Source organism: Vicia villosa, linkage group LG6 (assembly GCF_029867415.1).
Source record: "Vicia villosa cultivar HV-30 ecotype Madison, WI linkage group LG6, Vvil1.0, whole genome shotgun sequence".
Classification (NCBI taxonomy): domain Eukaryota; kingdom Viridiplantae; phylum Streptophyta; class Magnoliopsida; order Fabales; family Fabaceae; genus Vicia; species Vicia villosa.
In genome coordinates, this window is record NC_081185.1 from 135437499 (window position 1) to 135464469 (window position 26971).

At 32.6% G+C, this 26971-nt stretch overlaps 2 protein-coding genes and 1 pseudogene across 2 annotated transcripts; all 3 read left to right on the top strand.

Annotated features, from left to right (window-relative positions):
* Positions 1-831: 831 nt before the first annotated feature.
* Positions 832-2253, top strand: LOC131610126 (auxin-induced protein 22E-like; annotated as a pseudogene).
* An 11373-nt stretch (positions 2254-13626) lies between these two features.
* LOC131612466 (auxin-induced protein 22E-like) lies at positions 13627-15053 on the top strand. The gene is made up of 4 exons (XM_058884262.1): positions 13627-13920; positions 14014-14213; positions 14310-14388; positions 14488-15053. Exons 1-4 carry the CDS (start codon positions 13682-13684, stop codon positions 14558-14560), a joined length of 591 nt encoding a protein of 196 aa, XP_058740245.1. The 5' UTR covers positions 13627-13681; the 3' UTR covers positions 14561-15053.
* Positions 15054-20401: 5348 nt separating this feature from the next.
* On the top strand, positions 20402-21695 carry LOC131612467 (auxin-induced protein 22E-like). The gene is made up of 4 exons (XM_058884263.1): positions 20402-20666; positions 20761-20960; positions 21057-21135; positions 21227-21695. The coding sequence occupies exons 1-4, from the start codon at positions 20437-20439 to the stop codon at positions 21273-21275; spliced, it is 558 nt and encodes a 185-aa protein (XP_058740246.1). The 5' UTR covers positions 20402-20436; the 3' UTR covers positions 21276-21695.
* The last annotated feature ends 5276 nt before the right edge of the window (positions 21696-26971 follow it).

Here is a 26971-nt window from a genome sequence, read left to right on the forward strand (position 1 = left end):
GACATTTAAACCCTTTGTCTTGGATGAAGCAGTGGACAGTTAATATAAAATGAGGAGTACGACAACTGAAAGGAGAGAATGAATTCTTACGAAAAGACAATTCTTTGTGACTCTTACCGACCATCATCGAAAGAGTTATTAATCGATGTTCTTGCATGAACAATAATTATTAAGGAATAAAGTTTTTCAATCAAACATGCCAATTTTTTAATTCTTTTCCAACCAATAAGCTAAGTATTTAAGTGTATTCTAAAAAATGAAATTGTACCTCCAATTTCATAATCGATTTATGCTTACATTTTACAATAGATTGAAAATTTACTTAATGAAATAAGTTATTGATATGGATACAAAGTAAAGAAGATAATTTACTATTTACCATTGTTTATTATTACAAAATCCAGTAATTGTGGAATAATCATCCAACCATTTGGTGTAAAGATATGGTTACACATAAACAATATAAAAATAAAATAAAATATAAAGGAAATACCCATCCAATAAAAAACATTCACGTAGGATCCCACCATCAATCAGAGCCGTCGGTTGATAGTTGTTGTTCTTTATATATTCACCATCTATTATTAACTATGCATGTTTCTTGTTTGTCCCCTCTGATTTCAACATTATGCTCTTCCATGTCCTTACAGTCACACCATGTGGAGTGGACCTGACATCCTAAAACACTGTTTTGTCAGTGACTGATTGGTCAGTGACAAAACGCGTGTGACAGACAATGGTCGGTTTATTATCCTCCACACGACAATAATAATGTGTTAGTATAAAATTGATGAAGTAACTATCTTTTTTCCTATCTCATTCCATCTTCTCTCTCACATTCATTCCCTAAGAACTCATTAGAATTTATCAAGACATATATCAAGAAATGGAGAGCTATATTGAAACAGAATTGATTATTAATCACAAGGACACAGAGTTAAGATTGGGATTACCTGGAAACGATGATGAACTAGACAAACATTCATGCAATATTGGATCTGTTGTTAGAAGCAACAAGAGATCTTTTTCACCAGAAACAGGTGTTGAAGAGTCTTCCATTTGCAATGCTTCTAGTTCCTCAACCACAAGTGATCATGATCAATGCACTGTTCAACAATCTTCAAAGTAAGTGGTGAATAATATATGGATTGGATAATTAAACTTTTGTTGAATTTTGAGATTTTATAATTAATGAATGAAAAATGATGGATATTGCAGGGTACAAGTAGTTGGATGGCCACCAATTAGATCGTTTAGAAAGAACAGTTTACAACAAAAGAAAGTGGAAGATGGAAGTGGAATGTACGTGAAAGTGATCATGGCTGGTGCACCTTACTTGAGAAAGATAGATCTCAATGTTTACAAAAGCTATTCAGAACTTCTCATAGCTTTGGAAAATTTGTTCAAGTGCACAATTGGTAAGAACCATATGCATGAACAAACAATAAGCAATTGGTCAATTTTTAATTATTTTGTTATGATTAATATTAATTTGTGATTAATGAAACAGGTGAATATTCAGAAAGAGAAGGGTATAATGGATCTGAGCATGCACCTACTTATGAAGATAAGGATGGTGATTGGATGTGTTGGAGATGTTCCATGGAAGTAAGTTACAATAATTTAAACAGCTTCTTTTAATTTTTATTTTGTGTTTTGTGAAGTAAACTAATTAATATGTGTGTATTTGTATTAATTGCAGCATGTTCATATCCTCCTGCAAGAGGTTGAAGATAGTGAAAGGATCAGAGGCAAAGGGGTTGGCATGTTTATGACCATTTAAGATAAACAAAAGCAAAGACCATGATGCATATTCTATGCATGAAGCCTATGAAGTTAAACATACAAAACGGATGGTCCAAACGATTTGAATGCGGATGGTTTATTTTAAAATCTACATATGTTCTTGATCCTACCACCAACAATACACTAATAGTGTGAATAACATAGCTGCCAAGAATCGGAATTTTAGTTCTTTAGAGGTTGCTTTTGAGGCCTGATTTCTTAATATAAGCCTTTTATTAGAAACTTCTAAAGTCAATGCTATTTTGAATGTATGCATGATATGTATAATTAAACTTTATTACAAGTATCTTTTGGAGCAATAACTAGACTTAGTTGGCTGATTCTATTTGACTCTTAGAGATATAGTTAGAATTGGTTGAGTTAATTAGGAGTTTGTTAGGACTCATCCATCTTCTAACTCCTCAATATGTGATAGACTTTACCCTTGTAATTATTGATTTTTCTATCAATAAAACCAGATGAATCAGATATTAATCATATCATAGCTTAAATATGGTATTAATTATCATCAACCCTTTTTTTCTTGTTATTTCTTCTTCTCCTTCTATTCTCTCTCGGTGGTATCAAAGGTCTCATCAATGACACAAATTGATGAGTCATTCCCTATATTGAAGAACTAAATCTCATCACAAGCTACAAGTTCATTGTTTGGTGTAACACACTGAATTCAATTAAATGATTTGATTGAATTTAGGTGCATTTTATTTTAATTATTTGGATGATTTTGCACACCTTTAATTATTTATTTCAATGGTAAATGTGATATGAACTATTTGGCATTGGTAGGTCTTTTGTGGGACTTATGTTAAGAATCATTTAGAATTTTAATTAATTTTATTTGATTAAAATTTTTAGAGTGATGATAAATAAATATAAAATAGAGAAGTTAAAGAGTTGGGTGGAAAATAGAAAACATGAGAATTATATGGTAAGTGATGATAATTGAAAAGTGAGTTGGACCAAGGTGTAATAATCAAAATATTAAATTAGGTTTTTGATTAAAAAGGGATTATTAGGAGTCAAAACTCGTCAGTACGAAGAAGCCAAATAATATGGGAGAAAAAGAGGCAAGAGAATTAGAAGGTCTAGGGGGAGAAGAAGACCTATCGTTGCTAAAAATCAAAGTTTTGCTGGAAAATCATGGTAAAAGGGAGATTATTTTCTAACGGGTGTATGTAATTGTAAAGAGTATGAGGGATCGTAACCCTCTTCCTCCATATTTGAGAAGATTGAATTCATGAGATGGCGGTGTATATACTATATCTAAATTGTAGTGTTTTAATCATGTTTAGACCAAAATTATATGTTAAATTTGTATGCCATATGTATGAAAAAATATCAATTGGTGTTATCTTGTGTTATACTTTGCTGATGATAAAAATCGTTGATGAAATTACATGATTTAATTAATGGTGTTGTATAATTGATGTTGTTTTGATGAGGTATATTGCTAATGTATTATGGGTGTTACGTTTCTGATTTATCTGGGTGAATCGAAGCTTGGGGAAGCTTTAATGGGGAAAATCGTATCCAATTTTTTTGCGGTTTCGTGCATTCTCGCCTGGAAAGACCAGAGGCTCGCCTGGTGAGTTGTGCAAAAAGAAATGGGTCTCGTTCTGGTAAGCTCGTCTGGAGAGGATATCCTTCGTCTAGCGAGAGCTCACCCAGCGAGTTGATGTATCGCCTGGCGAGACTAACAGCGCAAATTCGATTCATTTTGACTCGATTTCCTCGATAAGCTCGTTTTTTATGTTGGTTTGGTTTTGTTGAGTATTGATCATCATTCTATGATATTGTTTGATATCGATTGATGAGTTATTTTCATGATGAAATAGTAATTGAGTTAATTATGAAAATTATATGATTAGCGGTGACGTATGGTTGTATGTAAGTTTTGAGTATAACATTGTTGGTGGCGAATTTTATGGTGTTGTACTGGTGATGTGTCGTGTGATATTATATATGTATTGGTAGGTCATTATGTGGTGTGCATTATGGTGAACTATATAGCTCAAATAAGAACTATTTCTAATGATTTATATATTATATTGTTGCAAAATTTTCATGCATCATGTATGTCAGAGTTAGGGATTGGTGATGAATAAATGATGAGATTGTTTAGTAATATAAATCTGACATCCAAATTGGTGAGTAGGATTGGTCCCACATGCATATGGTGATGAGGTGAATATTACATTGCATATACATTCTCAATGATAATCGGTGATGAATGTAAATATAATTGGTGACGTATGTGCGTGTTTGCATTTGGTGATTATTGTACTTCAATAATGAACATGTTGGCGATTGGTGATGAGCTAGGGTGAACAATGTGAATATGTTGATATGCTGTGTATATTTATGCTTTATCAATTTTATACATTATTAACTTTTGTAAAATGTATTCTTACACCTATTTGTTTGTGGTGGTGTCTGTGCTCCTATGAAGTACATACGACTAGGTTAAGGAGTAGCTTCTTGTGGTAGAGGACAATGTTGATGCCTCTTTAGTTGCTTATCTCATTCGGGTCTTTAGTGGAGTCGCTCTGATGTGTAACACTAGGGACGAACTATTTTATTTTTGTTGTCGCATATTTTATTTCATTTTGGTGTTGTTGAACCATTATGGTGATTCTGTTTTGATGAGATTTACATCAAAACGTTGTTGTTTTCCGCTGCATAATTGAAAATATTTTTGGTTGGCTGTTTTTATGGTTGGCAAACCATGCGTGACAATTTAATTGTTTGGATTATTTATTAAATTATTCTACTTTATGTCGAGTCGAGAATTAGGGAGTTACATTTGGCAGTTCATCACTAACCTCCTTTGGTCCAAAAATATCCATCAAGTTGCAGAACAACAATGACCTGCTCTAGAACCAACTGGTTGAAGGTGTAATCTTAACACATATACTTCATCGTTATATTGTTAATCGGAAGATTCCTCTCTTAAGTTCAAGACCGTCTAAGAAAAATTATCTTTGAGAATTATAAGACATGGATCGTCCAAGATTTGGTTTGATTACATGATTTCTCTCGACGATTCCACAAACGGTGATACCACATCTTTTAGTTTATAATGTTTTGACCAATATAGCTTAGCATAAATCCACCTTTATGCATGGGGGTCATAATTTTCGTGTATATCGAAGAAAATTTTGAGTCAGAGGTGGTTGTTACTCAAGAGGAGTTGCCTTAGGCTCAAGACCAACTTGTCAATTTTGTGGCAAGTATGGTCATGTGCTTGCACACAGAAGTTGTTCACAAAAATGATAGAGCCAATGAATGTTAAGCCAAGAATGAGGTGCATGGTGTACTTTTTTTGTTCTAACACTCCAACTAAAGTGATTGCCACGACAAATCTACATGCCTATAATGAAGAGTATTCCTTGCGACATGAGTTGGAGTCCCAAGAGTGGTTTGCGGATTCATGTGCTCCTCATCATTTTACCTCATTTCATTTTAGTGTTCAGGTCAATTGAATATACGTTCGCTATCATGAGTTTGAGCCTATTATGCATTTTTGTCATGCCTCTTACGTAGTGAACACTTTTGTCCAGAACGGGAAATAAGAAAAGTTCTAGACTTACTTTTCCTTTAACCCGCCATTATTACAAAACATGAATCACTCATAGAAGTGAGATGCCTTAGCAACCTCTCATTTTCTATGAAGTCTTTGATAAGCGAGGATTTGACTTTATGGGCACTTTTCATGTATCTTTTGACTTTATGGGTAAAAACAATCCTCGTTAGGACTAAAGATTCTAGAGTTGTTGTAGATTTTATCATGTCAAATATATTTTTTGTAGGTTTGGAATACCCCGAGCCTTCATAAGTGAAAAAGAAACTCTTCTTGCAATTGCATTATAGAATTGAGCACAATAATGCAAATATCGATGTCTCCTTATTGATTTGTGTTATATAAGATATGCTACATCTTAGTTGAAACTGAGCAAGGTGGTTATTAGGTAGGTTTAAGGAAAAATCTCCTATTGAGGCAACTTGAAGAGTTTGGGCTAGAAGCCTATCAAAAATTCATAAAATATAAGGAGAAAACTAAACACTTCCATGATAAGATGATTTCTAAAAAAGAGTTTTCCATTGGCCAAAAATATTTATTGTTCAACTCCTACATTAAAACTATGACTGGTAAACCTCAATCGAAGTGGATTGACACCTCTGTTGTTACGAACATTTTTCCTCATTGTGAAGTAGAAATAAAAATAAAATGCACTAATAAATTTTTTAAAGTCAATGGGAAGCACCTCAAGCTATGAGTGAGCATTATGTGCCCGAAGATGCAATAGTAGCAAAACTTTCCTTGGAAAACTCCAATTACATTGCAGTTCGAACATATAACTCTTTTTTCCTTATTCTTAATTTATACTTGTTTCTTTCATTAAGGATTGTGATTTAAGTGTGGGAGGCATTATCGTTTATATTTATTAAATAAATTTCATTTTTATTTGAAAAATTTACAATAGTAAAAAAATAATAATAATGCAATTGTCGTAAGTCATTTTTTTAATCTATGACTAAAGGTTTTGGGCATAATTTGAATGAATTTATTTGCAATCTTAATGTCATAAGTTGGACTTGATACTAATTTGTTTTTGCTTTATGATATATCATTGTCCTAGGTGAGAATTTGAGTTTTATAATGGATGAAATATTAATTGCCATTTTCTTTTCTTTGTGATTTCACTCATATTTGTTATTTGCTTAGAACTTTATTTGAGTTTTATAATGGATGGAATACTAATTTCCATGCTGATATTGTTGTTTTACTGTTGTTCATTTTGCATATGTGGATATAAACGAGTGTAATAATTAGTAGGAATTTAGCTAAATGATTTATATAAATTGATCTCTTAAGGAGTAATGTGTAAGAACAAGATTTGGTTATGCATCTCCCCTTAAATTTTGATGATAACATTACATGATATCTTAGAAAATAATTTAGTACTCTACTATTTATGTCTAGTGTGTAGCTTTTGCTTATAAGTTCTGACTATGAAGATAAGGCGTGTGATGTCATCAGGTTCTGAACTCAACACACTCTGACTCTGAAAGAAACTAGTGGTGTTTACAAAGACTCAATCAAGTTTTAGAATGCTTCTATATATAACAACGGTTCTGATGAATGTTAGTGATAGAGATTCAGATTGTGACTTTATTGGAAGAGCTTCTGAAGACTTCTTTAGCTATGTGATTCTGTATGTCCATATGCTGAAGATTCTAAAGGAAAGGTTATGGAAGAACAAGTTCTAAAGATTATGAAGACAGAGAGTTTGTATGTCCAAGTTCTGAAGATTCTAAAGACAAGGTTCTGGAAGAACAAGTTGTGAAGATTATGAAGACAAATATTCAGAAGACCAAATGCTGAAGACTCTGAAGATAAGGTTCTAAATGAACAAGTTCTGAAGACTCTGTAGACTTAGGTTCTGAAGATTCAAGTTTTTGTCCTTCTAAGCAGGCTTCATCAACAATCATCAGAAGCCTGTAAAGATTAGAAGATAAGGTCAAAATTGGTTTACGTGAAGAAAGAGTACAAGGTACAAATGTTCTCACTACCCTGATATGGTAGTGTAAGGACAGTACTATGGTACTATGTTGTCTACCACTCCCTCACTAACCGTTGTGGACAAAACAACTAGAACTAAGTATTCATATTCCACCCTCCAAGAGACTTCTTTTTGGCTATAAAAGGAAGACTTGGAAGATGGAAGATAACAATGAATTCTCTAAAAAAACTTAAATCTCTCTGATATATTCTTTGTAAAGTTTTGTAAACGCAGGGAACTTTTTTTCATTAACTTGCAAGCAAGCAGCTTTTGTTCATTAACTTGCTATTAACATAGTTGTGTCATTTGATTGTATTCAAACTTGTGTAATTTACTTTCTAGAAGCAACTTTGTAAACACACTCTCTGTATTTCAACTCTTAGGTTGATTGCTCCTTGAGAGAATAAGTGTTAGTCATAATTTTTTAAGAAGACATTAACGGGTAGTCTTTGTGGTTTGCAACATTGACACTTGGTCTTTGTTGTGTGTATGTAATCAGTTCGGTTATAGTAGCTTAAGTCCTTATTTGAAAAGGCAAAACACCTTGACAGGTGTATTGGATTAACTTCGTTAACAGTGAATCAGGTTAAAAATAATTGTGTCATTTATTTTTGTTCTTGTGTTTTTTGTTTTGTATTGGAAAGAATTTGTTTTAAATCTGAAAATTCAATTAAAATATCCCTTTTTTGTGTTTCTCACACATTCATAATGGATTCTTGTAAAAAATTCTACAGCCTCGTTTTTGACACCCTGTCGCAAATTGTCTATCTCATTTGAACTTAATTTTTACATAGCTAGAAACTAGACAAAAATCCACATGATATAGACTCTGGAATATGACTCATTTTTATTAGATTTTCATTGAGTAAACTGTAAACATGTCTTTATGTAGAAATATGATAATTAAGTATAGGGGCTGAAGCCGTGAATTAATTCACTATAAATTATTTAATTCATGCATTATATGAGGAGAACAAGGGAAGTGATGAAGTAGAATAAGTATTTTATGAGTATTTTGTTTCATCTTAGAAACTAGACAACCATCCGAGTTATGCTATGAAGCACGGACATCTCTAGGAGTAGGCGTGTTGCAGTGTCGGACACGCGTCGGTGTCCGACACTTGTATGACACCCGTACGACACGTGTCGGAAAAGTCAAACAAGTGTCGGAAAAGTCAGACAAGTGTCCCCTAAAAAATGGTTTTTTTCTTTGCTTCGACACTCTTTTAATCAGTGTGCGACACTCGTATGACACTCATACCACATATGTTTGACAACTCAGACAAATATTTTAAACAAAAATTTGTTTTTTTCTTTGCTTCAACATACATTTATATATTTTTTGGATAAATCTCACACACTTCAAAAAGGGTTAAACAAGTATTGAAACAATGTTATCAATAAAGAATTAAAGACATTAATTTTGATCAATATATGAATAAATGAAACTCAAATATTAGCTTATATGTAGCGGGGTCGGTGTCCTATGTTTTCAACATTATCGGTGTCGGAGTGTTCGTGTCGTGTCGTGTCCCGGTGTCCGTGTCGGAGTCTGTGCTTCATAGGAGTTATGAGATTTCTTCGAATGCGGATTATCCAATAAACTATTAGTGCTTTATTCCACATCAATACATTGTAACTTGACATAGTTAGTGTAGAAAATAAAATGGTCTGTGATGATTTTTGCTTATGTAATAATTATGGCTGATAGTTTACTGACTAGCTTCATAAGTTGCGAGTAAACTGTATTCTCACCAGTGGGTTCGGTATTGATGCATCGGGTTTTGTTTAATGGGTGATTGTTCATAAATGACAAATTAAATGAGTAAGAACCCGACTATTCGAAAAGTACCTAGTTTGTATTTAGTTGAGGGGTTATGACTTGGCGATTAAGAGTTACCCTAGGTGGGTTCATGTGGCGAATGAGTAACCCGAACGAGTGTGGAGTCTCAGTGACCTGGGAGTGCCTACCATTGTCTGGGATCTGAGTTCAAAGCTTACGTAAAGGCGCGATCGGGTAAGTACGAGGCACTATGATCGGAGACCGTGACCGTCGACATAACCCAAGTATTGAATAGATAGATGCAGATTTTGTTTCTTCATTGCAAGTGTGCATGACTTTTGGTGATTGAATTGATCATCTTGGCTTTGGGTTCTAACTTTAACACCGTTTACAAATTGTGTTTTTCTTTTAACAGTACTAATTTTGTGATAAATATCATGAGCTGCTGGATAAAGCATTGGTAAGATTAATGATTTTCTTTCATTTAAGAGAGCTTTTGTTCATGGTGATGTTGTATGCTCCTTGTCATATCAAACATGACAATGAGAAGGGTTACAAATGTTGATGTGCGGATGCATGACACAAGTACTTGCAACTGGCATATCTCATTCTCAGCACATAGAGACCTTTATATCAAATTTTAATTCAATTATAGCTGGTAGAAATGCGAATGCATGAGACATCATATATTATCCCGTGTTTACTTACACTTTATTGATCTCATTGAGTGGTTAGAAATATGTCAAAGTTCTCTAATCTTTGCATGTAATTCAATAATGTCAATTTTGTACGTATAGCAAGCCAATTGATATGTATGCTTTAATTTTATTCATCTAGAAGTTAGTTGTGCTTGGTAGTTAGAATATAGTGGGTCTCTAAAGTGATGATTGTTGTTTTTCAATTGAGTTGGAAAATAAAAATCAAACTTTCAGTTTGAAATATAATTGTTTGTAAGTTTCTAAAAGGAATGAACATATATGTAGCCGTTGCGCATCATTAAGGCGTTGTTCTAATCGTTTGTTATTCAATTTTGAGCCGATCTAATCGATTGTTCATTAATTACAACATGAGATTCTTGAAATTTTTCTACTAATGGTGTCATTGTTGTTAAAATATGTTATTAGTTACATTTGTTATTCATTAATATATCATATTTGTCAAGTACGTTAGTGAGATTGAAACTTATCGTTCTAGCAAACAAAATCTCGAGCAGGTGCAAAGAACTCAAGAATAAAAGTTCTCAATGTGAGTGTTCAAGACCCAAATCCATCAAACTCTTATTGCAAATTAACTCAAGACTTTCATTTGAAGCATTGACCAAAATCCATTGGGCTCTTCGAGTTTTTTAATCCAAGAACTCCACTTGAGGCATTGAACAAATCCACTAGACTCTTGGAATCATTTAACCTAAGACCTCCACATGTGGCATTGGTCGGAACCCGTTAGACTCTCTGTGTCGTCTTGTCCGAGACTATCTCCAGATTGTCATCGGACGATGGGTGTTTAATAAATGTTTAAGGATAAGACTTTCTAAGAATCTCCATAAGTAAGCTTCCCTAAACTATGACGTGTAACCCATCTTGATTCAATGTCAAGTTCTCAGGGGAGCACAAGTCGGAATCTTCAGGATTTCTCTACTTTAACGCAAAAGAATTATGAAGAGCACAAAGCGTGAATCCCCCAGGATCTTCATTACCCATGTAAAAGTTTTGCAAAAACACAAGAAGGGATACGGTGGGATCTCTAGAACAAAGTCGGAACCTTCGAGCTCTAGGAAATTTTTAAAACAATAGAAAGAATTCATCCTAAAATAGAAAACACAAGTCACCTTACCATCTAAGCCACCTTAATTAAAGAGGTCAGGTCAATCTTTAGATAAGAAGTCTCATCGGTCCAACCGGACCGACAACAGCAAATAAGAGATCTCGATCGCGTTTCAGAAAGGATAACCCAAGGAAGAGTTTGACTATAAGCAGCCTACACCAAAATAGAGCAATCTCACCATTAGATAATTAAAACGTGCATCTCCACTAGATCAACCCAGCTCACAATTTTAATATCAACCCTGCCAAACTAGGCCTGAGCCCGACAGAGGGAGACTAATTATAAAAAATATATATATATATTTTTGGTACTCTCACTTAAAGAGTCTCCCCTCTACGTCCCTTATTGTGCGATATCAATATATTCAAATATGTCTCTCTAATGTGATAATTAGCGAGTAAATGGCTATGAATGCCCACTATGACGATTAAATGACATTTAAACCCCTTGTCTTGGATGAAGCAGTAGACCGTTAGTATAAAATGAGGAGTACGACAACTGGAAAAGGAGAGAATGAATTCTAAAAAACAACTCCTTGTGACTCTTACCGGCTATCATCTAAGGGTGTGTTTGTTTCGGTGCTAGAAAAATAATTCCTGGGAATCTGAGGCTGGAAATAATTATATTTTTGTTTGGTAGATGGAAAAGAAAAAAAATGCCTTGGAATAAATAATATCCAGGAATAAAAGTTACTCATGAAATTGTAAATATTTATTCTCATGTCAAAGGGTGGGAATATTTTATTCCCATGGAAATAAAAAATATCTAACTATAACTACCCACTTCCATACTATTTCAACCCATTATTTTTTATTTTTAAAATTTTAAAATAATAAATAAAATAAAATTTAAAATTATTCAAAGGAAGCTTAATTATTTACCAAACAAATTGATGGGAATAAAATTCCTAGAATTAACATTCCTAGGATTAACATTCTTGTGATTATAATTTTAATCTCTCAAACAAACACACCCTAAAGAGTTATTAATCGATGTTCTTGCATGAACAATAATTATTAAGGAATAAAGTTTTTTAATGAAACATGCCGTTTTTTAATTCTTTTCCAACCAATAAGCTATGTATTTATGTGTATTCTAAAAAATGAAATTGTACCTCCAATTTCAGAATCGATTTATGCTTACATTTTACAATAGATTGAAAATTTACTTACTGAAATAAGTTATTGATATGGATACAAAGTAAAGAAGATAATTTACTATTTACCATTATTTATTATTACAAAATCCAGTGATTGTGGAATAATTATACGAGAAAAACTTGCATGGATACGCACATAAATCATTAGTGTTAGGAACAACCAATAAGAAAAGAGAAAATTTTTAAATTTATTTAAAATTAAACTTCTTTTTTAATTGGATTCATGGAGTGGTTGTGATTGAGTAGGAGAGAGAAAAAAATATTTTTTGTTTTTTAATTAATAAAAATTTGTGATTGGTTGTTTGTAAAGCCACGTTTGTGTTCATGCAAGTATTTTTTTAGGTGAACACTCCGGTACCCCTAAAAAATTATTGGGTACCGGTACCCATATGAGATGTATGTTTTTAATTGGGCCACATAAGTTAATATTTGACATGTCATTTTAAAACTTATTTAAATTGATTTTTATTTTAAAATTAACCATTTTAATTTATAAACTTTCAAACTCAAAAGTGACATCTCAGAACAAATGGAATAAATGTGCATCTTCAAAAAGATTAAATTTTGTTCTCCTCCCCCATTGTGATTCAATAATTTCTGTATAATGAACAACTTAATTCTTCTTCAAACTTAATATCTTTTTAAATAATTTTTTAAATTACCATTTGTCTCTTTAATTTTTCAAATCAATTTCTAAACGCCCTCTCTATTCTTAATGGTATCTGCAATGTAATTTTGTAGAGTTTTTTTCATCAGTTTCTCCATAAAAACAAATTCTTAAAAAAAACTCAACACATTCTCACGTTCGTTGTCATTGTAGGTACAAGGCTCCCAGTCTAATTCTTCCGCATTAGTAACCGCAAGAAAACTGACACATGATATTTAATAATAATTCTAAAATTAAAAGAAATTGTTCAATGTTATTTTTTTTAAAAGTAATAATAAATTCTGATTTTAATAACTTGTCATCTGGAATCCATGTCATCAAAAGGTATGAGTACCCTCCCAAACAATTGGGTACCTAAGAATTTACCATTTTTTTAATCATACACCCATTTGGTGTAAAGATATGGTACACATAAACAATATAAAAATACCCACCAATAAAAAACATTCACGTAGGATCCTACCCATTCATAAATCACTTTAATCCAACGGTTCTAAATTCATTCCTAAAGTCTCCACCATCAATCAGAGCCGTCGGTTGATAGTGGTTGTTCTTTGTATATTCATCATCTACTATTAACTATGCATGTTTCTTGTTTGTCCCCTCTGATTTCAACATCATGCTCTTCCATGTCCTTATAGTCACACCATGTGGAGTGGACCTGACATCCTAAAACACTGTTTTGTCAATAACTGATTGGTCAGTGACAAAACGCGTGTGACAGACAATGGTCGGTTTATTATCCTCCACACGACAATAATAATGTGTTAGTATAAAATTGATGAAATACTTATCTTTTCTTCCTATCTCATTCCATATTCTCTCTCACATTCATTCCCTAAGAACTCATTAGAATTTATCAAGACATATATCAAGAAATGGAATGCTATATTGAAACAGATTTGATTGTTAATCATAAGGATACCGAGTTAAGGTTGGGATTACCTGGAAACGATGATGAACAAGATAAACATTCATGCAATATTGGATCTGTTGTTAGAAGCAACAAGAGGTCTTTTTCACCAGAAACAAGTGTTGAAGAGTCTTCAATTAGCAATGCTTCTAGTTCCTCGACCACAAGTGATCATGATCAATGCACTGTTCAACAATCTTCAAAGTAAGTGGTGAATAATTTATGGATTGGATCATTAAACTTTTGCTGAATTTTGGGATGATATAATTAATGAATGAAAATTGATGGATATTGCAGGGTGCAAATAGTTGGATGGCCACCAATTAGATCGTTTAGGAAGAACAGTTTACAACAAAAGAAAGTGGAAGATGGAAGTGGAATGTACGTGAAAGTGAGCATGGCTGGTGCACCTTACTTGAGAAAGATAGATCTTAATGCTTACAAAAGCTATTCAGAACTTCTCATAGCTTTGGAAAATTTGTTTAAGTGCACAATTGGTAAGAACCATGCGGTATATAACAAACAATTATCAGTTGCTCAATTTTTCTCTATTTTTTAGTATCATTAATATTAACTTGTGGTTAATCAAACAGGTGAGCATTCAGGTGAACATGCTCCTACTTATGAGGACAAGGATGGTGATTGGATGCTAGTTGGAGATGTTCCATGGAAGTAAGTTACATTAGTTAAATCAACTTCTTTTAATTTTTATTTTATTTTATGTTTCGTGCAATACAGTAATTAATATGTGTGTATTTGTATTGATTACAGCATGTTCATATCCTCCTGCAAGAGGTTGAAGATAGTGAAAGGATCAGAGGCAAAGGGGTTGGCATGTCTATGACCAAAAATCATGGATGCATCTTCTAAAGCATGCACGAAGCATATGAAGTTAAACATATATAGAGAACGGATGGTCCAGTAGATGTGAATGTGGAAAACATCCGATCTCGATCTCAATCTCGATCTCAACAATACAATCATAGCGTGAAAAACATAGCTATCAGAGAAATGGAATTTGAGTTTTAAATAAGTAGCTTTTGAGGCCTCATTTCTTAATATAATAAGCCTTTCAGAGACTTCTAAAGGCAATGCTATTTTGATTGTATACATGACGATATGTATAATTATACTTCATTATAAGGGTATTTTGGAGGAACAATTAAACTTAGTTGGTTTATTCTTTTTGGCACTTAGAAGATAGTTAGAAGTGGATAAAGTAGTTATGAGTTTATTAGAACTCAACCAATTTATAACTCCTTTATATATTACAAACCATACCTTTGTAATCATTGATTTTTTTATCAATAAACTAACATGAATCATATATGAGTAATGTTATTCTTACACCTAATACTTACATCAAATAATGTTTACCGTATAAATACGGTGAGCAGTGTTTTTTAAAATAAAGTTCCGAGCAAGATTATCAAAGAGATTAGAGGTCTTCTTAGTAATTTTTTGTGGAATGGGAATGCAAATAAAAGAAGTATTCATTGGGTGAAGTGGGAGAATGTTTGCAAACCTAAGGAGAAAGGTGGATTAGGTATTAGAGATGTTGGTGATATAAATAGAGCTCTCCTTCTCAAATGGAAATGGAGAATCTTGAAGGAGGATAATGCCATTTGGAGTAGATTTCTATTCTTGAGATATCATAATCCGAAATTCAAAGTGCTAGCTTCTTGTGGGGATGTTCTAAATCGGGATGACTCTAGTTGGTGGAGAGATATCATCCTTAATGATTTTAAAGAGGAGGATAGCGTTGAAGGCTTTACCGATTGGATTAACTGTGAGTGTAAGAATGGTAACAACATTCTCTTTTGACATAGTTGTTGGTTGGGCGATTAAACTCTTCGTGAATCTTTACCACATTTGTTCGATCTCTCAACCAATAAACTTTGCAAGGTTAGCGATATTATATCTTGGAATAATGGTGTCTTTTCTTGGAATATCAATGACCTCTTCGGCATTGACGGGGTGTCCATCTTGAACTTGTCTTCCCTCTCTTCCGGCCAAAATGGTACCATCTCGGATTTGGCTATTCAATTGAGGGACTTAAAAGAATCTTTGGAGAGCTTCACTCCGATCAATTCGGACAATGACGTTTTTCATTGGAAACTTAATCCCTCCGGTGTTTTCTCGGTTGCAAGCGTGACTAGTTTGGTTTCTATTGCTAAAGACAATGCTTGGCCAATCTATACTATCAAGTTGTTGGAAACAATGTGGAAGTCTAAGGTTCCGAAAAAGGTCCATATTTTTTCTTGGAGATTCTTTATTGATCGCCTTCCTTTAAAAGACCTTTTGCTTCATAGGGGGGTTTCTAATTTCACCTCTCTTGATTGTGTCCTTTGTTCTAACCATCCGGAATCATCGCTTCACCTCTTCTTTCATTGTAATGTTTCGAAAGCAGTGTGGGAGAAAGTCTACAATTGGTTGGGAGAAGATGTGGAGTTTAATTTGGACGAGTTCAAAAGCTTCGGTTGCATTCAAGAGAAGGTGAAGAAATACAATATTAGAATTAAATTAAATTCTATTTGGTTAGCTATAATTTGGTGCATTTGGTTGATGAAAAATGCTATTATCTTTGAGAATGCTACTTTTGTTCTTCTCTTGGAGATGGTTAGGTGGTAGTGATCCTATTTCTAGGACCCCTTTTTATGATTGGTATAAATTACCTCTAAACTGTTTCAACTCTCTTTAGAGTTTTTGTTGTAAGGGTTGCACCCCTAATGCGATATCTTATAAAATTACTTATTAAAAAAAATATATATATTTAAAAAATATTTTTTATTTTTAAAATTACGGACGTGCATTAACTAAATTCATTACTGCATTAACCAAGTTTTTACACTGCATTAACCAAATTTAATGACTGTTAAAAATTATTTTTAATACCTGGATGTTGCATTAACCAACTTTATTACTACATTAACCAAATTTTTATACTGCATTAACCAAGTTTAGTGACTGTTAAAAATTATTTTTAATGCCTGGATGTTGCATTAACCAAGTTTTTAAACTGTATTAACCAAATTTGAGTAATGCTATTCTTACACCCATGAACAGTACTTTACAGTAGTCATCAAATTTGGTTAATGCAATGTAAAAATTTGGTTAATGCAGTATAAAAGTTGGTTAATGCAATATTCAGATATTAAAAATAATTTTTAGCAGTCATCAAACTTGGTTAATGCAGTGTAAAAACTTGGTTAATGCAGTAATGAAGTTGGTTAATGCACGTCCGTACATGAACAGTGTCGTTCTTAATTTCAAAAATAAAAATAAATATTATTATTTTATTTTAAAAAACACTGTTCACCGTATAAATACGGTGAACAGTGTTTGATGTAAGTATTGGTATAAGTGTTAGGTGTAAGAATAACATTACTCATCATCAAATGTTTTTAAATATGTTTTTATTCTCCATGATTAGGTGTAAGAATAACATATTTTTATTCATTAAAATATGTTTTTAAATAAAAATTAATGCATGTAGAATGTAACAAACAAGCAAGCTCAAACATTGTTTCCTTAGAAGAAAACACCAACAACAAAGAAAATTTCCCAAAAAAGAAGATAAGAGATTAAACACTCACTATCTTAGAAACCTTAGAAAATTGAACAAGAGCAAATGGACAATGTGGAACTTTGGGACTTAAAGGAAGGACCAATCTTGCATGCAAGATTAGTGGCAACAAATAAAGTTGTTTAAACTTGATCGAATGCTAGAACAAGAGCGCCATCAGAGAATAATGATAAAGGAATGAGAAAAACACTTTTGCAGGTCGTTAATAGTAGAAAATATAAAAATGAAACTTCAAAACCCTTTATACCTTGTTCGAACATTGAGGATCGTATGATTCATTGTTCACCACCAAGAGTTGAGATTTCCTTCAAAATTGTCAACAAAAAAAACACATAATTACTCTAAAGAATAATCATCATCATTCCTAAGTAGGGTATAGAGACATGTTAAACGTTACCTCTAACTAGAAAGGCATGTAATGCGCCTATACCTAAGAATAACAATGTCCCATTGAGAGATTCCACACCCAGGAATTTTGTGGTCGAATAAGAATATGTGTCACAAATCTCGCTCTACAAAGAAGAAATAAGGGCTTGGAGACAACTATTCTAGGTGGTCTGCAACTGCAAGGTATATAAGACAAAGGTTCAATAACAAAGCAGCGGAGCACATAATGCAAACCAAGTAGACTCTTTCTTTCCACTTACTAGGCAGTGTTAGAAAAATAATTTAAATCAAATGGTTTGAGGCTAGAATCATGAACAAAATCACTTTTCTTATAAGTATTTCAAGCACTCTCAAATTTCTTAGAGTTGGACGCAAGAATATCCAAGATATTCAGCCTTTTATCGAGTTTGCGCAAGACTGACGAAAACTTGAATGTAGCGATGAGTGTCTGGAATTTTGGTGAAGATGATAGGCTTGTTTGATGTGTTTTTCTGAATTTGGAATGCTCAATTTAAAGTTCAAACCGTTGTTGTTTCATAAGGTTGTGACCCTTGATGAAACACACACTTTCAGCAACATTTTTGCTAAGTGTTTGCACTGTTTCGTCTACTGCAGCACTTTTCAAATGTTGCATTGTTTCGTCTACGGAAAAAAAATTCAAAGGTTGTAATGTTTCGTATTTTGCAACGCTTCACAAATTGTTGTTTATTTCAGAATTCAAAATACAAACTGCCTACTGCAACAATTCACGAAGTGTTGCCTATTTTCAAGCTCAAAATACAAACTTTACATGCATATTTTCTTGTCATTTTAGAACTCACTCATGGTGATTAAATATTAACAATTTACAACTGGCAATCCCTCACACGAGTATCATGCCAACCGTCCAAATTAATCTGACGTTGACTGCATCCCATGTCGTGCCTCTCACGTTCAGTTGTCAACCGCTTCTCCTATTTAAAAAGCAAAATGGATCATTTCTCATGTATTCAAATCCTTTCTCATACAAACTCCAGTTTTCACTTTCATACGAACTTGTGCATTGAAATGCTAACTTTGCAGATCAACTCCCACTTCACTGTATCAAAAGCTTAAAACCATTGCAACAAACTTTACATCCTCACTATCGGATCAACTTTAATTCCACTCTGAAACATTAAGAAACAAAAATTTTCAACCAAACAAATCACTTTTTTAATTCTTTTCCTAACAATAAGACTAAGTATTTAAGTGTATTCTAAAAATTGACATTGTACCACTAATTTCTTATTGATTTACGCCTATATTTTACCGCTAATAGAAAATTTACTTAACTAGATAAAATTTTTTACTCAACTTAACTAGATAAGTTGTTGATAGAAATTCAAGTTGAAGAAGAAAATTTACAATTTTAATTTAGAAATTTAATCTAATCAAAAACTATTTGGTGGGTGGAATCTGAAAGAAGTGGTAGACACAAAAACAAACTATAGAGAAATTCTTGCATCATAAATCCATATTTTAAGAAACAACTAATAAGTGAAAAAAAAATAATTTATTTAATTTTTAATTTTTTTTTATTTAAATTTATGGTATGGTTCTTATCAGTATTTTAAAAACTAGACCAAACCAACTGGTCGGACTGGGAACTGGAGGGGTCACTGGTCTGGTCTGATTGTTAGACCAAATATATTATTGAACCGGTGAGAACCGGCCAAAACCGATCAAAGCCGAAAAAACCAATGAACCTGCAGTTTGAGAAAATCGATGGTTCAAATGCATGCTCTCTTTTTTTCTGCACAAAACGACGTCGTTTTCATGATTTTTTTAATAAAATATAATTAGACTTTATTCAAACCTTATTAGAAACAACTTTTCTCTTGTTTCTAATTAGACCTAATTTTAAAATTTATTTAAATTTACATTTTGTATTATTTTGTTGTGAGTGATGATTATATTTAGAATTTGAATGTAAAAAATAAATATGTGAAATTATGATATTTCAAAATTTTAAAATTTTGTAGGTGTTGTAATATTTTTTAGAGACTAAGTCATTTGGTTCTACCGATTTAATAAATATATATTATTGCACTAGAGACTAATTTATTCAACTGAATTATCCGATTTAATCTGATTTACTCACGCGGTTCTATCAAAGACCCCATGATTCAATCAAGAAATCATTGATCCAGTACTCTCACCAGTTTAATGCACAGTCTAATTTTTAAAATAAGAGAAAATTTTATATTTATTTTTGTAATCATGTATCTACCTAAAAATTTTCGCACAAACAATACAAAATGAAAGTAAAATGTCAAGGAAGTAATACCTATCCACTCAAAAACATCCACGTAGGACCCTACCCAATCATAAATCCCTCGTGATCAAGCGCTCTTAAATTCCTTCCTCAACCCTCCACCTTCAATCCGAGCCGTCCGTTCGTAGTGGTTGTCCATTGTATTCACCATCTATTATTAACTATACATGTTTCTTGATTGTCCCTTCTAACTTAAACAGCATGTTCTTCCATGTCCTTCATCTGATAGACAGTCACGCCGTGTGGAGTGGACCCACATCTTTAAACATTGTTCTGTCAATAGCTGATTGGTCGGTGACGATGCGCGTGTGACAGACTATGGTCGGTTTATTATCCTCCACACGACAATAAGAGATGTGTTACTATATAAATTTGATGAGATACCTATCTTTCTTCCTATCTCATTCCATATCCTCTCTCACATCCATTCCCTAAGAATTACTATCAAGAAATGGAAAGCTATATTGAAACAGATTTGATTATTAATCACAAGGACACCGAGTTAAGGTTGGGATTACCTGGAAACCATGATGAACAACATTCATGCAATATTGGATCGGTTGTTAGAAGCAACAAGAGATCATTTTCACAGAAAACAAGTGCTGAAGAGACTTCCATCTGCAATGCTTCTACTTCCTCAACCACAAGTGATCATGACCAAAGCAGTGTTCAACCTTCAAAGTAAGTAGTGAATAATATATTGATTTGGATAATTAAACTTTTGTTGAATTTTGAGATTATATAATTAATGAATGAAAATTGATGGATATTGCAGGGTGCAAGTAGTTGGATGGCCACCAATTAGATCGTTTAGGAAGAACAGTTTACAACAAAAGAAAGTGGAAGATGGAAGTGGAATGTACGTGAAAGTGAGCATGGTTGGTACACCATACTTGAGAAAGATAAATCTCAAACTTTACAAAAGCTATTCAGAACTTCTAATAGCTTTGGAAAATTTGTTTAAGTGCACATTTGGTAAGAACCATGCAGTATATAACAAACAATTATCAGTTGCTCACTTTTTCTCTTTTTTTTAGTATCATTAATATTAACTTGTGGTTAATCAAACAGGTGAGCATTCAGGTGAACATGCTCCTACTTATGAGGACAAGGATGGTGATTGGATGCTAGTTGGAGATGTTCCATGGAAGTAAGTTATTGATTAAATCAGCTTCTTTCAATTTTTATTATATGCTCCATGAAATAAATTAATTAATATTTATGTATTTGTATAATTACAGCATGTTTATATACTCATGCAAAAGGCTGAAGATAGTGAAAAGATCATAGGCAATGGGGTTTGCATGTTTATGACCATTCAAATTAACAAAAGCAAAATGCATGGGTGCATCTCCTAAGGCATACATGAAGATTGTCCAAATTTAAATGCAGATGATGATATTTTTCTTAATCTGAATTCTCATAACGTAGCTGCACAGAATCCAATTTGAATTCTGTAGAGATGGCTTTGAGTTTTGATTTTTAAATTCAAGCTTGCTAGAAACTTCAAAAGTCAATGCTATTTTTTCATTTATGTTAGTGCAAAGTAGAGAAAAATTAAAGAATAAGTGAATGAATGTATTGTATTGATTAAAAGAAGAATGTATTATACAAGTGCTAAGAGTACCAAATTGAACCTAACCAAAACCAATTAATGTTAATTACCTTAATTGATTTACTAACTAATACTAACTATCTTAATGTTAATTACCTCAATTAAAGCTATCTTCCTTAATAAAGTAGCTTGAGCTACAAGAAAATAGCTTGAATTAAAAGAAAGTAAACACCATCCCTTTGTTCAAGTTATCTAGAGATACACAATTATTCTTACAAAACTTTTCAAAATTGTCAATCTTGACGATTTTAGTGAATAAGTCAGTCAATTTTATTTTAGTTGAACAATAGACCACCTTCGACACTTTCTTGTTGACTTATTCTCTAAGAAACTGAAGTCTTATTTCAATGTGCTTACTCATCTATGTAGAAAAGATTTCTTATCGAATCAATTATTTCAAATGCCATTGTTTATTTCTTGAACTTTACAATTTCAAATACATTGTTGACTGTGATCAACAAATCATCCACATATATGCATATTAGCAACATTCCTGAATTCTTTACATTATTCACATTCACACCATATTTTGAGGCACACTTCTTAAATTTTTGGTGTACTAGCAACCCATCTAAAATTTTAGTGCTTGCTTAAGCCCACATAAAGTCTTGTTCAGCTTGAATATCAGTTAATCCTTGCCTTTGATTTCAAAGTCCAAAGGTTGTTTCACATACATAGTTTCCTCAAAAAGTCCATTAAAAAATACATAGTTCACATCTAAATGAAATAAAGGTTAACCTATTCCATATGAAATAGCCACAATCATCCTTACAGTCTCAACTCTCAAGCCTTGTAAATGGTGAGCGCACTTCATCATACTCTAAACCATCTTTCTGGAGATGTGTTTGGCTATCTTTTCATTTGGCTTTAATCAAGAATATAAAAAAATTCCTATCGAACTCATCACGCACATCTAAATGAACAACAACTAGCACACTAACTGAACTATGTGTTAGATGTGACTTAGAGGAATTTCTAGGTTGCTTTTCAACTAGACAAATTTCATAAGTCTTCTCAGGTGAGATTATTTTATACATGTCAAACAATAGTTCTTTATCAGGTTATTGAGCAAGACTTCTGAAATTCAAATGGCCAAAAAAGAGATGTCATAGCCAGCTATCTTGAATGGTTATTGGTGCACAAAGACACTTGATATCCTATGCTCTTATGGATATTTGAAATGTTCCAGTCTTTGCTAGTGGCGACTACAACGCCAATCATTGATTCTTACCATACAGTTACTATGCACTATCCTTCTTTCTCATTAAATATCCTTTTTTCACAAGTTGACCAATAACACTTAATAAATTGCATAGCATACCTAAGACATATAACACTTCTTCGATTATTTCCGTTTTTTCATCTTCCTTCATGATAGTTGTATTTTCCATTCCTTCATTGTTAAGGTTCTATGGTATGCCAGCTTCACTTTAGTTGAATAGTTTGTATCCAAATCTCTCAACCAATCTTTATGTCATGTCATATGATTAGAGCAACCAGTATACAATAACCATTCTTTAAATTGCAGATCTTAATACTAAATGTTGTTACCATCAATACGACAAAATATTAGCCAGAATCTTCGTGAGCCACATTTTCTTCTTCTTCAATCTTTATTATCTTTGCCAAACCAATAATCAGATGAATGTGTCCACACTTTTTATGGTTGAAGCATTGTATTTTTTCCTTGTCATAATTCTTCTTTTTGCTATGATTTTTGATGAACCTTTCTCATGCTCTTGAAGATTCAGGTTTGTCATCAGTTCTTGTCCATTCTTTATAACTTCTTCTACTTCATTTCTTCCAACTATTCTTTCTTTCTTCAAAAGTTTCTTTCTTAACTTGAGCCAACAATGTATATTCAACATTCTTTTATCTTCTCTTTGATTCACTTTAAGATCTCGATCTTCCAGTGTTCCTTGTAACTCTTGTATCTTTAAGTTTCTCAAATCTTTGTGTCCTTAATTGTCACTAATGTCGTCTCATATTGCTGAATGTAGAACGAAAGGGATAACCGTTATTGAAACTGAGGTAAATTATACAACTATCCCAATGGATTCAACTATTTTACTTTGTTGATTATCTTTTACCGTTGCAGCCGGTAAGCACGACCCTGTACATTTTCGTAACAGAAGTCCAAGGAAGCAATTTTAAGCTACACTTTCAAACACTGACATTTGACTTCCAACATTTTGACCAGTTCCATATAAATATATTTATGATGTAGACACAACACATGATTTGTCTAGTAGACCAACCATCTTTCTGAAAGAAATTATATATGCAACATACACCCATATATTATGCTTCGTGGACATATGCACACCACTATCAATTAATTGCCATCTCTATCAAAAAGGGGAGAATTCCTTCCATAATTCTATATTTATGGAACTTGTTCCTAAAAATGTTGTTGTTGATATTGATATTCAATCATATATTTAAGTAATTTCATCATCGTGAAAAATGTAGTAAGGGAAACTTTAGATCTAGATGTACAAAAAAAAGGGTTTTTATATATTTTAAAATTATGATATAATACAACATTTAATTTGTTTAAATAAAAAAACTAGGACTTAATAAATTTTTGTTTAACACATAATTATAAAATAAAAAAGAATTAAAATATTATTAATTATAAAATATTATCTTCAACATTTTTTCTCATACATATTAATGAATATCAATTATTTTACGTATGTGAGTACGATGATTAAACCATTGAGTTTGTAAATCAACTATCTAACTAAGAATAGAAAATGCTTATGATCACCCTTAATTAACCTTTAACACAATTTCAATTTGCATTAATAAAAACCTTTTTAGATAATTGACTAAATCAATTTGCATTGCCCAATCAAAACAACAGGTTTTGCCAAGTGGCAGAATGTTATTGTTGTTTTCCCCTCACTTTCTTTCTCTTTTCTGGTCTCCCTCTTTCTCTTCATCTTCTTCCTCATTTACTCCCTTCTTCCTCATTCACTCTCTCTCTCTCTCTCAAATTAGACGAACAAGAGTGGATCTCGTCGAGTACGACGGACGTGAGGGGTATTGATACCTTCCCCTTGCATAACCGACATCCTTACCCTTTCTCTTGGTCGTAAGACCTTTGTTTGTTTTCCCTTTTAGGTTTTACTCGATGTTTTTCTTTTCCTTCTCTTGGGATAAATAAACAATCGATGACAACTTCATTGATTTGATGATTTCGTACCAGTTGTTTTTAAAATAACCAATTTAGCTGCTTCCTAGGAGCCAATACTTATTTTCTTCATATAGTAATTCAAATAATATTTGTTTCAGATTCAAAGACATTAAAACATAGGAGACAACTTCTCTACCCATCACAAAAAGATGGGTAGTGTACATTCCACCAATCAGACGATACCATTCAATTTTTATGTATTTAATTAATTAACATATAGAACAATTGTTTGATGTTTTCAATGCATTTTACACTAAAGGTAACCTTACCCACCTTTTTGAGGTGGGTAAATAAGAATTCACCTAAAACATATGTATAAAATATTTTGTATATTATTCTTCCTCGGCATATTGTTGCAAGCTGATATGATTTTGTTCCTTACCATTATTTCTGATGTGGGATTATCAGGGGTGGTGACTAGAATACTGGTGGTGGTTGTTATTCGGAAACACTATTTGACTTAAGACTCTTTATCTACGTACACTATTACATGCATTTTAGTACCGTCGCTAATGTCTTTCCCTAACGTGCAAGTAAATCAGAAGTGTTGAATTTGGACTAGCTAAGTCACACAAATGTCAGCATGCAAAAAATATAGTCAAACACCTATTTACTATCTTAGGCCAAAGATAACACCATTTATGCAACTGCAAGTCTGTAGTCATTGGTGTCTACCTGCAGCTCAAGTTTAACTATAAATAGCTTGTGCAGTTTGCGAGGAATCGTACATATACAAATCTTTGTCTACTCTACTCAATCATTGGTAAATGGCATGAAGTTGGAAGCTAAATTTTTCCTCTTAATTCTCTATGGTCAAATACGCTAATTGGTTCAACTAACTATCTGTTTGTTTTCCTTGTGTAAAGCAAATAAACTAATATGTTTGAAGATGTATAAATTATAAAATATATTACAAACATATCACTTAATTTCACTTTACTTCCTATGTTTGAAGATTTGTACATTATAAACTTGTTCAAAATAGTTTTCCTTACAAATCCTTGAAAATTTGAAATAAACTAAAAATAAGATAATGTGTTTATAACTGTCAGCTAAAATTGATAATACAAATAGAAAATGTTTTCTTAACATGTTTGTCACACCCCAATTTTTATCCCTAAGATTCCACTTATCATTCATATGCTTTTGAACAGGATCACAAGCATGGTTCTCCTCCATCCCCTTGGTCTTTGGGTTTACCTTTTGTGGGAGATCACCAAGCACCCTTTGTGCTTTTTTTTTAATCTTTATTTGCTTTAGTTTCATCATCTAATTTTGTTAACCATTATTCAAAATACAAAAATATGTTTGTTGCTTTTCTTTTCTTATTGTGAAAGGCATGGTTGGCAATAAAAGAGACAAGAGAATGACCAAGACTTAAAAAGGATGTTATTTCATGATCAAATATGTTCAAAATCTCACAGTAACGTATTTTGTTGTTGAAGTTTTCCCAAAGATCAATCATTGTTTCTAAATTAGGGTTTTGGTTCCTTAAAGTCAAAGTTATGTTCAGCTTTTGGACAAATGAACTTTTCTTCAAGGCATGACCTATAATCTTAGGCCAGCTTCATTCAACCTCATTTGATCAAGATAAGTTCAAGTTTGTTATTTATTTTCACAAGTGATTCAAGTTTGGTTCATGGTTTATTTCCATGCCTTTTCCATACATTTTCTTAAGCAATCATCAAGATTAATCAAAGGCCATTCAAGTTTCATTCATATGGTATTCATTTTATCGTTATTTATCTTTAGAATACAATAAAACATCAAAGGTTTCAATTTGGTACAAGTGTGTTTGATCTAAATCAAGTATGGTATACCATTTGGTCCAAAAGGCATAACTTTCTAAATTTTCAACTTTTATAGGCGCTTTTTGAGGCCAAATGTCCCTCTTGATATCCACTACAACTTTGCTTCAAAGTTCAGACATCATTTCATCCTCTAAGGGTCATACCCTAATTCGTATCCCTAAGATCCCATTTCATTTGTGTATTTGCATTACATCAAGATCACATGTTTGGGTACCTCATAGCACTCTCTTATATTTGAGCTCATCTATGCAGGGATCATCATGAACCCTATTGTGTATCTTGTACATTTGCTTTTATATGCCTTATGTTTTACTAACTACTAATAAAAATATAAAAATATGTCTTGTTTTGCTTTGTT

Bases quoted from the DNA above. Each gene is read 5' to 3' on its own strand.
- LOC131612466 (XM_058884262.1), top strand. From the start codon at position 13,682: ATGGAATGCTATATTGAAACAGATTTGATTGTTAATCATAAGGATACC. The intron at 13,921-14,013 runs GTAAGTGGTGAA...TGGATATTGCAG, and splicing joins ACTGTTCAACAATCTTCAAA to GGTGCAAATAGTTGGATGGC. The intron at 14,214-14,309 runs GTAAGAACCATG...TTAATCAAACAG, and splicing joins TTTGTTTAAGTGCACAATTG to GTGAGCATTCAGGTGAACAT.
- LOC131612467 (XM_058884263.1), top strand. From the start codon at position 20,437: ATGGAAAGCTATATTGAAACAGATTTGATTATTAATCACAAGGACACC. The intron at 20,667-20,760 runs GTAAGTAGTGAA...TGGATATTGCAG, and splicing joins AGCAGTGTTCAACCTTCAAA to GGTGCAAGTAGTTGGATGGC. The intron at 20,961-21,056 runs GTAAGAACCATG...TTAATCAAACAG, and splicing joins TTTGTTTAAGTGCACATTTG to GTGAGCATTCAGGTGAACAT.